Source organism: Pogonomyrmex barbatus, unplaced genomic scaffold (assembly GCF_055798465.1).
Source record: "Pogonomyrmex barbatus isolate J1 unplaced genomic scaffold, ASM5579846v1 scaffold11, whole genome shotgun sequence".
Classification (NCBI taxonomy): domain Eukaryota; kingdom Metazoa; phylum Arthropoda; class Insecta; order Hymenoptera; family Formicidae; genus Pogonomyrmex; species Pogonomyrmex barbatus.
Genome location: NW_028297107.1, coordinates 6,572,276 through 6,583,927, shown reverse-complemented (window position 1 = coordinate 6,583,927; position 11,652 = coordinate 6,572,276). Strand labels below are relative to the sequence as shown.

General features: G+C 31.6%; 1 protein-coding gene across 2 annotated transcripts; it reads left to right on the top strand.

Annotated features, from left to right (window-relative positions):
- The first annotated feature begins 626 nt into the window (after positions 1-626).
- LOC105426531 (solute carrier family 15 member 1) lies at positions 627-11,576 on the top strand. 2 transcript variants are annotated; one of them, XM_011637794.3, is made up of 11 exons: positions 627-759; positions 1,376-1,545; positions 3,125-3,168; positions 7,331-7,409; positions 7,752-7,977; positions 8,209-8,477; positions 8,547-8,629; positions 9,100-9,516; positions 9,635-9,863; positions 9,938-10,518; positions 10,672-11,576. In XM_011637794.3, the coding sequence occupies exons 2-11, from the start codon at positions 1,410-1,412 to the stop codon at positions 10,846-10,848; spliced, it is 2,241 nt and encodes a 746-aa protein (XP_011636096.2). In that variant the 5' UTR covers positions 627-759; positions 1,376-1,409; the 3' UTR covers positions 10,849-11,576. The 2 variants fall into 2 exon arrangements, with proteins under 2 accessions (XP_011636096.2, XP_011636097.2); XM_011637795.2 differs by lacking the exons at positions 627-759; positions 1,376-1,545; positions 3,125-3,168 and adding an exon at positions 4,843-5,134.
- Positions 11,577-11,652: the final 76 nt, after the last annotated feature.

The following is an 11,652-nucleotide window of genomic DNA, read 5'->3' as shown; positions in this document are numbered from 1 at the left end:
TTTAGATGATAAGAATTCAAAGATTTTAATATTGGCTACAGTTGACTTCCCATATGTGTGCCTAAAAAGACACTTCCCCGCGTGAATTTGGGGGAAGTCATCCTCGATCGAATTTATTCCACGTAAGATTGTTAGCCGATGAATTTCACAGTTTCGCGAGAAGACAGCATTGACCCCCTCGTTTTTTTTCCCACTTCGAGATCATCCGAGACTGATCCGAGACTCAGCTCGTCACTACCCGCGCGAACGGCGAACGGTTTTACCGTTACACTCGCGCGGGTCCATCCCGTCCATCCCGTTCATCCCGTTCTCGCACTAATCGACCCGCTGTTCCCAAAACACACAGGTCGAAATATAACGTCGTCCGCTTCACATTAGAAGAAAGATCGAAAAAGCTTTCCCTCGTAATCTTATCATATATTTATATATTTGCAGGGAAAACATAAAGAGGTAGAGACCGCGGGGACGCGGTGAAGTCCTTCGGTCTCCGGTACAAATAGCGTACAATTAGCCGAGGCCAAAAGCTAAGTAAAGATCCTGCCTTTAAAACGTCTAGGAAATCTATGATGAAACATCCTGGAAATTCAGAGATGTTTTTGTAATTGGAAATCTCGAAACCGCAGAAAAGAGGCAGCTGGCCGCTTTATAATCAAGGGTCGGGGTCAAACGTTTGAAACAACGAATTTATCATCGATGCGGTAATACGATGCACAGATGCGCGAGTGTACATTTTTAAAAACCAAGTACATACTAGACCTCGTGAGTGTTTTAACTTCTAACATTTCTTTTGATGCTCCTTGACACGTTGCATTCGCTCGAGGCACGTGCGTAACACGTGTCTATAGGCATTCGTCCGACGCAATTTTTAATTTCTTTTGATATAATCTGGACTCTGAAAGGGAAGAAGGATCTTGCTTCCGTTCATCGTTTCGTTGCACTATAACGACATTCGTCGTTTCCGTGAAGAAATATATAAATTAAAGATGAAAAAAGATTAGATTTGAAACTTTCGAAACGCGAGCTATAGTATTCTTTATCGAGATGACTGATAGATTTTCGCCAGCAACTTTGTTCGAAAAAACTTTGTACGAAAAGTTAATAATTCTATTCACTAATTCTGTTTACAAATAAATCTCTTAATGAATGCTGTTTTTTTATAAATCATAAACTCGATAAATTCATCATCGTTGATTATTACATAAACGTTTAACAGCAAGAAACGAATTAATACATACCAAAAGAAAAAAGTCACTTGAGATTTCACAGCATGAAAAATCCAAGCGTCAATATTCCTTTCGCATCCGTCTACAAAATCTTGAAATTTTCGAGAGCAGCGCGATAAACCTGTCATTGTAATCAGATTATTTGTTTACAGGTTTTAATAGATAAGATGAGAAGCGATAGAATGGATGCTTTGTGTTATATTCGAAAAGGCGAACCAGTGTCCGAGTTATCGTCGTGAGAATAAGCTGAACGACGGAGAATCGGTGAAAATGGACACATCGGGCCCGTCGAAGAGAAAAAATTTCGAAAATGAGATCCGAGGTATCTAATTTTTTATACAACGGCGATCTTACTTTATTCTTAATGGCTCTCATCGTGTGTACACGTAAAGAATATAAGAATATATAAGAGTTTATTTTAATTAAATAGATTGAGATAGAGAGAATATCACTATTATGCAGTATCCTTACTCCTTTTGTTCCTTGGCTCCTTAGAACTTGAATATTTTTACACATGTACAATCCGATCAATCGCGATTACGCGATCCAAGATATTGACGAAATGAGAACGTTTCTCTGATAAATTTCCATGAATTCTTACTGCAATTCGATGACAAAAATATTATTTCTAATAAAAATAAGTTTTACTTCTTGCAACTGCCAGACACAATCATAAACGTTTTATATGTCTATTTGAATCAATTTGTTAATTTAATTATATTAGTTGATAAATCTCGAAGTGATTGAGATATAATTTGCTTATCATCAGTAAATAATTAACTCATTAACTAAAGAAATGAAGTTTTAGTTAATTTCGACATAAAGTTGGAAAATAATTAAACAAGTGCTATTGGAATGTAAGATTAGTGGTGATTGTCGTTTCATTTACTTTAGAAGTAAATGTTAGGTAATAAAGCAATTTTACAAATGTTTAAACTGTTGAAGATTTTCTTATCTCTTGTGGATAAAAATTCATATTTATTTCATTTAGATAAACGGTTTGCGCAAATGATAAACAAGTAATAAGAAAATACCTCGAGATATTAAACAATCTTTCCAATTGTATAGAAATACTTTATTTTTTACAACTACACAGATAGAGAAATAAGCAAATTTTTTAATTCTGATAGATAGAAAAGTACATTTTTATTTCAATTAATTAATTTGTTTAGAAACAAAAGACAATAATACGTTGATAATAAGTATATCTAAATAGTAATCCAATAATCCAAATAGTAATTCTTTTGAATTTTGCAAAAATCTTTAGATCAATCCAATAAAAGAGTCTTATCTTACCGAAGAATGTCAAGCATCGCATTCGTCGATACGATCGGCGGTAATTACTAAACACAGAGATAAATCTTTTTTGTATCTTTTTAACAACACCATTTATCTGGAATAAGATTGTAATTAATACAGGAAGCTTGATAAAAATTATCATGTAACGGAACAAAAATGACGTAAATATATTGTTGCATATCACGAGCATTATCTGATTTCGCTAAATCTAATGTTTTCAGAGGCTGTATTGTGATAAATATTTATATGATTGAATATTTGGCAGTTTAATCATCGTTAATTGTTCGCCTAATAATTCTTTTATCGGCTTGATGCTTGATTGGACCCTGACCCAATTTAAACAACCAAATTGTCACTATGAATATTGATGGCGTCAAAATCGGTCATCTCGGTTACTTTCTCTAACAATAAGATAGATTAAGACTGGCTGTGCTAGCAATGATTAAATTTATTTTTGAATAAAAATACGTGATCAATGTTATAAATCATTCAATTTGTATCATCGTAAGTGGAGGTATTCTAATAATAAAAAGCTGATTTTCCTTCATATAAATTCCTTTGTTAATTTCTTATATATTATATGTTTATATTATATGTTTCAGATCACCCACATAATCAGAAAGATGATATCGAAGAGCAAGAAGAGGTGAGATTAAACTCAGCATCCAAATTGTAAATATTCGTGTATACACGTCATACTATACGTTCATACTATTTATAGTTTATTAATATATTTAGAGACATTTTTGCAAAGTAGATAACACTTATTTCAGATAGATAAATAGATAAGATTGGATTATCTCATTTTATCATTTTGTCTGATAATTTTGCCTGTGATTCCGGTGCAAACTTTTATGATTTACACAAATTTATTTTTGATCACAATTTTTTAATAACGTTAGCACCAAGTTTGAAAAATTATTATTGCATTAAGTGTGTATTGAGCATTACGAAATTCAATGACGACAGTGCGGCAATACGCGACTTGTATTTTCGTATGAACGGTTAGTGATTAAAATAATTTAAGGAGAAAAAAAAATTGAGATATAAGATTCTTGGCGATTTCTTGCCGATGAATTCATTTCCCGTTTTTCAATATTGCAAAATCTTTAAATAAACGTCCCGCATAAATGTCTCCATCGAATTTACATTCACATCGATCGACCACGTTTTTATTGAGCAACTTTTCTGTTCTCTCCGTGTTGCTTGTCATTCAACTTTGCCGTTTTACGACAGGTTCTGCAATATACACGATGTTCCAATTTGAAATGAAAGTTCGTATAAAGTTTCAACAGTTTTTATAACGAATTCTGAACGAGAGATTTTCCTTGGCAAAAAATTTCGGAAAAGCTGATATAGATTGAGACCCTGAAAAGTAAACTTGATTAATTTATTTAAAAAAAATTGTTTCCAATAGGATTGAACCGATTTTGATTTTTGTACAGTCATATCTGTTTCTCACTGCTTATCTTTAATTGTAAACGAAAGATATAATCATAATAATTCGATTGCAGTCTACAATCGTAATCATTCTACTAATAGATAATTTACAGATAATACGAATAGATGTAAAAGATAGCATATAAACATATATATATATATATATATATATATATATATATATATATACATATATGTCATATGAGTGTATAATATGTCATATTACTGAGAATGGAATCTAACAATTGAATCATTGGATATGCCTCAGCATTTTTAATCAAAATATGCACTTGTACAGTGTATATTTTGATAATCACACTACATAAAATGCGCGCGACTTTTCCTGTTCTTATTCTGTAAACGTATAATTTACGTCATTGAGGTCGGCAACACAAGCAATAGATTTCTATTATTAGAATTATGATGATGGCATTTACTAGCCACAGATGCGTTTTGTCTCTCGCTGGATCGACTGTCGAAACATAAATATTATTTATTAGATTCGAGAGAGATAATAAATTCAAAAATTATCAAAAGTCACAGTGTTGTACTTTTTATCTGACTTAATATTTTACATTCCCACATTTTTAACGTGGAAACAATGAACGCGCTTTCCAATCACAGAAATTCGTAATCATTCGAGATTAATCGACCGTAAATCAGGAATAATCACATCCGCGTACCTGAACCACTTGCGAAAAACGATCGGCAGTGGTGGTCCGATCGCACGTGGCCCCGTGTGACCACGTACTTTCACGTTGTTCCAAATACTACGTCGGAACAGCGCTGGATTACACGCTCATACCACGATGTAATGCCTGTCTGTCACGTGTGTATTATGCCCGCTTCGAGAGGCGATACACTGTGCTTACTTGGTAGAACCTACCTACCTACCTACTCTGGTAGCTACTGTGCTCACTCATGGCCGCTGATGTCAGTCTCAATGTACAAGCGCGAACGAGCGGAGTCATTGAAGTTTGCGACGACTGATCGGTCATCGTCACTTCTCGATCTGGGCATAGGTGAACATTGTGACATATCGGGCGCAATATCCACTGATGAAACGATCGTGAAACGATAGTAATCGATATTAATTTTCTCCCAATCGTGATCGCTATCGCTATCGATCTACTGCGCATACGATGGTTGTGAATAAAATGCACGTGCAGCAGGTAAACCTATTGTCTTATCACAAACGATAGCTTACTCGACAAGACTCAATACCGAATAATTTAACTGATCGTGCCTTTTTTTCTAAAAGCTACCGATAGAGTAGACTAGTTTATTGTTAGACTAAAAATTAGTTTTATTGTTCCGAAATGTAAAAAAGAGATATTTGAAAATTTTATAAAAATAAATTTTATAAAATATTTTGTAAACTGTTAGGGAAAAGACGAAATCTTTATTAGAGTCTTTCCAAACGTATTGCGAAAAGAGATATCTCTGTTTGTTTATAGCTTTATTTAAAAATATAACGCGGATTCGTGTTTAATTTGACTGTGTTGTATCTTATGTCTTTAATTGAAGTTACATAAACACGAGATCACTTGATTTTCAGATACGCAGATTTAAATTCATATAGAAACTAATTTCATCTGCAGAAATATTCTATAACACCTTTATCTTTTTAATATATTTTCGCTGATATATTGGAAACATGTTTACATAATTTATATATTCTTAAATTACTGGAATAATTCATAAATGGATAACTTGAGAGCATACATTGATTTTTAATTTACAGCTGGTTCATTGACTCACTTCCATTCACTTCAACATACCCGATTAATTTTCTTGATCGCGGTCAACTACTATACTTTCTCCGAGACACAAGTTTTTCCTCAAAATTCTCTAGTCCAGTTTGAAAATTTGTCCAAATATCGAAAAATCCATTTCCATTTACGATCTAAAATAATAAATATTGCTGATATTATTGTGTATCTGTGAAAGTAGATCATTTAAAGCTCTTCACATGCATCATTATCGATCTGTCTACAGCGTAATTACTCGATAAGTATTATCGACATTCATATTTGATTCGTGGCAATCGCCGGTTAAAAAGTACGGATTATTGCAGATAAAAACTCTGTATTACTAGCGACTTGTTATGTTTATATTATACGTACAAATGTGACAAAAGATTGCCTTTTTTATCAGCATTTGTGAATATTCTATTGTTTGTACCGGTCCGCATTTGGATATTTGTTTGTCAAAAATAATAAAACGGGTAAACATTTAAACAAATGGAAGTGCGTCTTAAACAACTAGTAATGATATGTCAATTTTTAAGATATTATTTAAATGATAATGTTATTATCGTCGGTATCTCAGAAATTAATTATAGATTATAAAATTATTTCATATCAATGTGGAATTATATCGCGCAACTTTTAAATTATAACTAAATATTAATCAAATGCGTCTTTCTACATTAACTGATATCAATGATGCAACTTATACTTTACATCAATGTTCTCTATCAACGTTCGCATACTCAGCTATGTCCCTGAGAAAACAATGTTATCATTAACTTAATTGACAAAGCAATAACTGGAAACGGACGGCGTTAAAAATAGTTAATTACTTCCCACAATAAATTCTTTACGTCGAAATTTCTTTGAAATATAAACAGGTTTTTAATTATTATATCAAGCCTCTATATAATATCTACGAACAACTCGCTTTGAGATATCTAATCGCAAAAATAACTGCACCACAATTTGTTACATTACGCATTTACAGAATTGTCTTTATTATACTATATTACATGTGTATATTACAGAATGATTAATAATAATAATATACATAAGCGTTCTGTAATATTTTATTTTATATATTAAATTTTTCTATGTTGCTCCATACTTGCATATATCTAGATTTTAAACTACATCATTTATCAAAGATAGAGCAAAAAAAATTAAGCAAAAAAAAAAACAAATATGCGTTCTCGCAATTGATATTATGTGAAAACGTTAATTATCTCACACAAAGTATTACGGCACAAGTTTATTTTCTTATCTTGTCTCTGAAATTTTTATCCCTAATCGTTAAATTCAAGACATATGACATAAATGATAATTCGGTCGGTACGACCTTCGCATTTCGATCTTCGCTGGGAAATACTGGAAAATAAATATACCTGTCGTACACAGTGATGTTAATCGGGTCAATGTAATCACGCTAGATTTTTTTCTTTGAAAAACTGCTGTTGTAACTCGGGACAACAGCAGTTTTTCTGAAAAATAATTTTATTTTTCAACTAATTAAAAACCATTTTTATTTTATAAATTTAATTTCAGAATTAAAACCTGCAAAAATATTTAATTCCAGTATTTAATTAATTATTAAAATATTTAATTTGATTTTAGAAGCTGAAATATCCCAAATCGGTATTCTTCATCGTCAGCAATGAATTCTGCGAGAGATTTTCTTTCTATGGAATGCGCAGTGAGTATATAAATCATCAATGTCAGTTCAAGTATTAACGTCAATCACTTGACAATCTATGTAATTTAAAAATAATGCTACGATAATTAGAACAATTGCTTTTTTAATTAGAATTCTGGATGAAACTATCTGGATATAAAATTTCTCAATTAAAAGAACACAATAGATTTCCAACTGTATAAGTTGACAATTTGCATGCAATTTAATCTCCGTATGCAGAACAATAGATATTGCATTATTTTTATTTTTCCAACCTTTTAATACAAATTACATGGAATTTGTTGAAAGATTGCGAATTGACACAAGTTAATTAATAGATATAATATATTAATTATCTTTCAGCCGTCCTATCGCTGTACCTGTTCAACATGCTGAAATATAGTGAAGATACATCAACAATAATCTATCATGTCTTCACTTGTTTCGTCTACTTCTTCCCACTAGTTGGTGCGATCATATCAGATTCATGGCTTGGAAAGTTCAGAACCATTTTTTACTTGAGCATTATTTATGCAATTGGACAAATAATTTTATCCTTAAGTGCAGCACCTTTTGGATTGCCTGCAAGGTCGGTATACCTAAAATATATTTAAAATCTTGAATTAACATTTCTCGAAAACACAGATTAAAAAAAGCTTCATACATTCAATTACAATTTCTTTTTGACTTAAAATTATATCTAAATTTAAATAGATACTATTTAAATATGATTCAATTTGAATATTATTCCAATGATAATTTTAAAGGCTGTTAAATTTCTATCGATAAAAGAATAAGCTTCCAATATTATAATTTTCAGAGAATTTTCCATGATAGGTTTATTCCTAATAGCATTTGGAACAGGCGGGATAAAACCTTGCGTGGCGGCTTTCGGAGGCGATCAATTTGTAATACCTCAGCAGGAAAAACAATTGGCAATGTTCTTCTCTCTTTTCTATTTTTCCATTAACACAGGCTCTCTAATCTCCACTTTGCTAACTCCGGTGATCCGTGAAACAAAATGCTTTAACGACGATTGCTACTTTGTGGCATTTTTAGTGCCAGCCGTTTTGATGATTACATCAATCGGTAAGGAATGAGATACATATATTTATCATTCATACAGATGCAGCGGCATTAATAAGAATTTATTTTCAGTGATATTTGTTTTGGGAAAAAGATTATATAAAATGATCAATCCCACGGGCAATCTCATCATCAAGGTTTCCAAATGCGTTTGCGTAAGTCGTATATCACGAATATCGAAATATCAAACCATCTTAACTTCGAAAATTCGCGATATAAAGACTATCTACAATGTATCATACAAGAACATTATCTGTATAATTAAAAAAAATTTGTTATTTAAAAATGCAAATAATATACAAATAATTTAGAATATTTTAATTCATTTTAATTATACCGATGATATTCGCTTATGTTTTATAATGATTCTGAATCCTTTTCTGAATATAAGTTTTGTAATTCGTAAATGCGGAAATCAGTAAATCTTTAAATATAATTTTAAAGAATCGTATAAATTTATTTAGATTTTTAAAATTTTAAAATTTTAAAATTTCTAGTGAAGAAATAAGAATTCTTTATTAATCTCTTTCTTTAAATATATGATTATATAAATTTTTAGATTCATGAATCTTCTCGATCTCAGAAATTCTCTAAAGAAAATGTCTTCTTTTTATGTTTCAAAAAGCATGCAATCGGCAATAAAATCAATGGTAAAGGAAGAAAACGTGATCATTGGCTCGACTATGCTGATGATGATTACGATAGCAAGTTGATCGAAGATATTAAAGTCTCACTAGAAGTTTTGAAAATGTTCGTACCACTACCAATATTTTGGGCACTTTATGATCAGCAAGGATCTCAATGGACATTTCAAGCAACACGGATGGATGGTCAGATAGGTAGTTTTACACTGTTACCCGATCAGTTGCAAGCTGTCAATCCGCTGTTAATCATCATCTTTATACCAATCTTTGAGACTTGTATCTATCCATTTTTCGCCAAGATACACATCATCGATACACCTTTGAAGAAGCTTGTTGTCGGCGGATTCTTAGCCAGTGTTGCTTTCATCGCGGCCGGTGTTGTGGAAATAGAAATCATGGTAATGATAGAGAAAACTTTTATATTTGTATGTAATGATTAATGCGACCATACACCTTTGAAAAATGAAGAAATACGAACGTGATCTTTTATTTGAATTTTTTTAAACTTTATTCCAGAAATTATTGCCACCATTACCGACAAATGGATCCGCTCAAATCCGAATTTTCAATACAATGAATTGTAGCGTGGGTCTAGATATAAAAAACCAAAATATTACAAAAATAAACGCATTAAGTATGGAATTTTTAGAAGTGAAAGCAAATAAATCTGTTACAATATCCTGCATAGCAAATCTTCAAGAGTGCAGTAATATGGGCTATACCGATTTGATAACAGATATCAAAGGTAGATTTATAGATTCTAGATACTAAAAAATCATTTTTGTATTTTCATATTTTACAAGTAACATCATTCATTAGAAATTACGGCAGAGGAGGCCACCGCAACGTCTTGGGTTATAACGCCTCGGGGATTACAATTAAGCTATAAAGATTCAGTGGACACACCAGACAAGGGTAAACCAATGATCCGCAGTCTCATCTATCTAGCACCCGAATTCAATAATGTCAATTTGACAGTACGTTATAAGAATACTCCAATAGTATCAATTCCGATTACTAGTTTAAGATCGGAACCACAGAAAATCGAAAGTCCAGGTGAATACGATGTCTATCTGAACGAAAATCTGCTGGACAATAATGTGCCTTTCAAACTTGGTGGGTTATACACCGTAGTAGGTGCTCACGTACCCAATATAAAGATTGCCGGCAAAACGATCATGGTCAGGCCACCCAATAAATTGCACATGGCTTGGATGTTGCCACAATATATTATCATTACAATGGCCGAGGTAATGTTTTCGGTGACGGGCTTACACTTTGCTTTCTCTCAGGCTCCGGTGAGCATGAAATCCCTGTTGCAAGCAGGTTGGTTGCTGAGCGTGGCTTTCGGCAATCTAATCGTGGTGATCATAAAGGGTTCGCGTCCCTTCAAGGAACAGGTAAGTGATTAATTGATTACTTGATAAAATTCACATAATTTTTTATTCTTCTTAAAGTGTCTGTTCTTTTAATTTTCCCATTTCTAATATATATGTCTTTTAATCGAGCGCTAAATGAAATGCATATGAATCGAATTCCTTTATTTATTGCAGGTTTACGAAATTTTTTTGTATGCGGGTTTAATGGCGATAGTTATAACTATATTTGCTATAATGACTATCTTCTACAAATATGTGGAAATACCAGAGGAGGAAGATCCTGATGGAGCCATACCTTTGGATAGGAAAAATGGAAATGTCAATCCAGCCTATAAAGAGGATGAAAAATGACAATGAGAGATGATCGAGTGAGAAATAACAATTTTCACGTGTTTTCTTATTCGAACGATAAGAATACGTGGCTTGTTAAAATGTAAGAGATATTACTGCTTGTACATCGAGGATGTGTTCATTTTTATTGAACATTTATTAGCCTCGAACGACAAGGTATAGGAACTTTTTTCCCTCATATAAAAACTTACTTTTTTCTCTTTGTTTTTCAACCAAAGAGTTTATGGCAGACTGAAAAAATACATTCCGCCGAATAGCATTTATAATGCATTTCTACTGTACAAAAGTGAATAGAAATCCGTAGAGTAAGAAATGAAATATCCTATATTTTGAAATGACATTTAAAACTTTAACAATTGTAAATAAGATTATAGTTTTTTTTTTCTTAATAGTTTTTATATTTTAAAATTATAGCACGATATTATATTAGCAAATTATTAAAATTGTACAAATGTGATGAATGACAGAAAATTAGCTCAACTGTATAAAATTTAATTATAAAATTATAGGAATTTTAGAAATTAATTGTTGTGAATGAGAAGTTTTATAAGCGAACAAAAAAATTTTAATGGCAAAGTATTGAAAACGATTTCACATTAATGATGATTTTATAATAAGCAATATTTAAAATTAATAATTTTTTAACAAAAACTGTATAAAAATATTTTTATACAAATACTAAATTTTACTTTTGAATTGTATACAATAAAATAAAAATTTAATAAATATGTGGAGGTATATTTTAATTTTAAAATTTCAAAATTGCGTGCGCAAATATTTATATACTAATTATCTATTATATAC

Excerpts from the sequence above, each read along its gene's own strand:
- LOC105426531 (XM_011637794.3), top strand. The coding sequence starts at position 1,410 with ATGCTTTGTGTTATATTCGAAAAGGCGAACCAGTGTCCGAGTTATCGT. Across the intron at positions 3,169-7,330 it reads ATATCGAAGAGCAAGAAGAG|AAGCTGAAATATCCCAAATC; the intron begins GTGAGATTAAAC and ends ATTTGATTTTAG. Across the intron at positions 8,630-9,099 it reads AGGTTTCCAAATGCGTTTGC|CATGCAATCGGCAATAAAAT; the intron begins GTAAGTCGTATA and ends TGTTTCAAAAAG.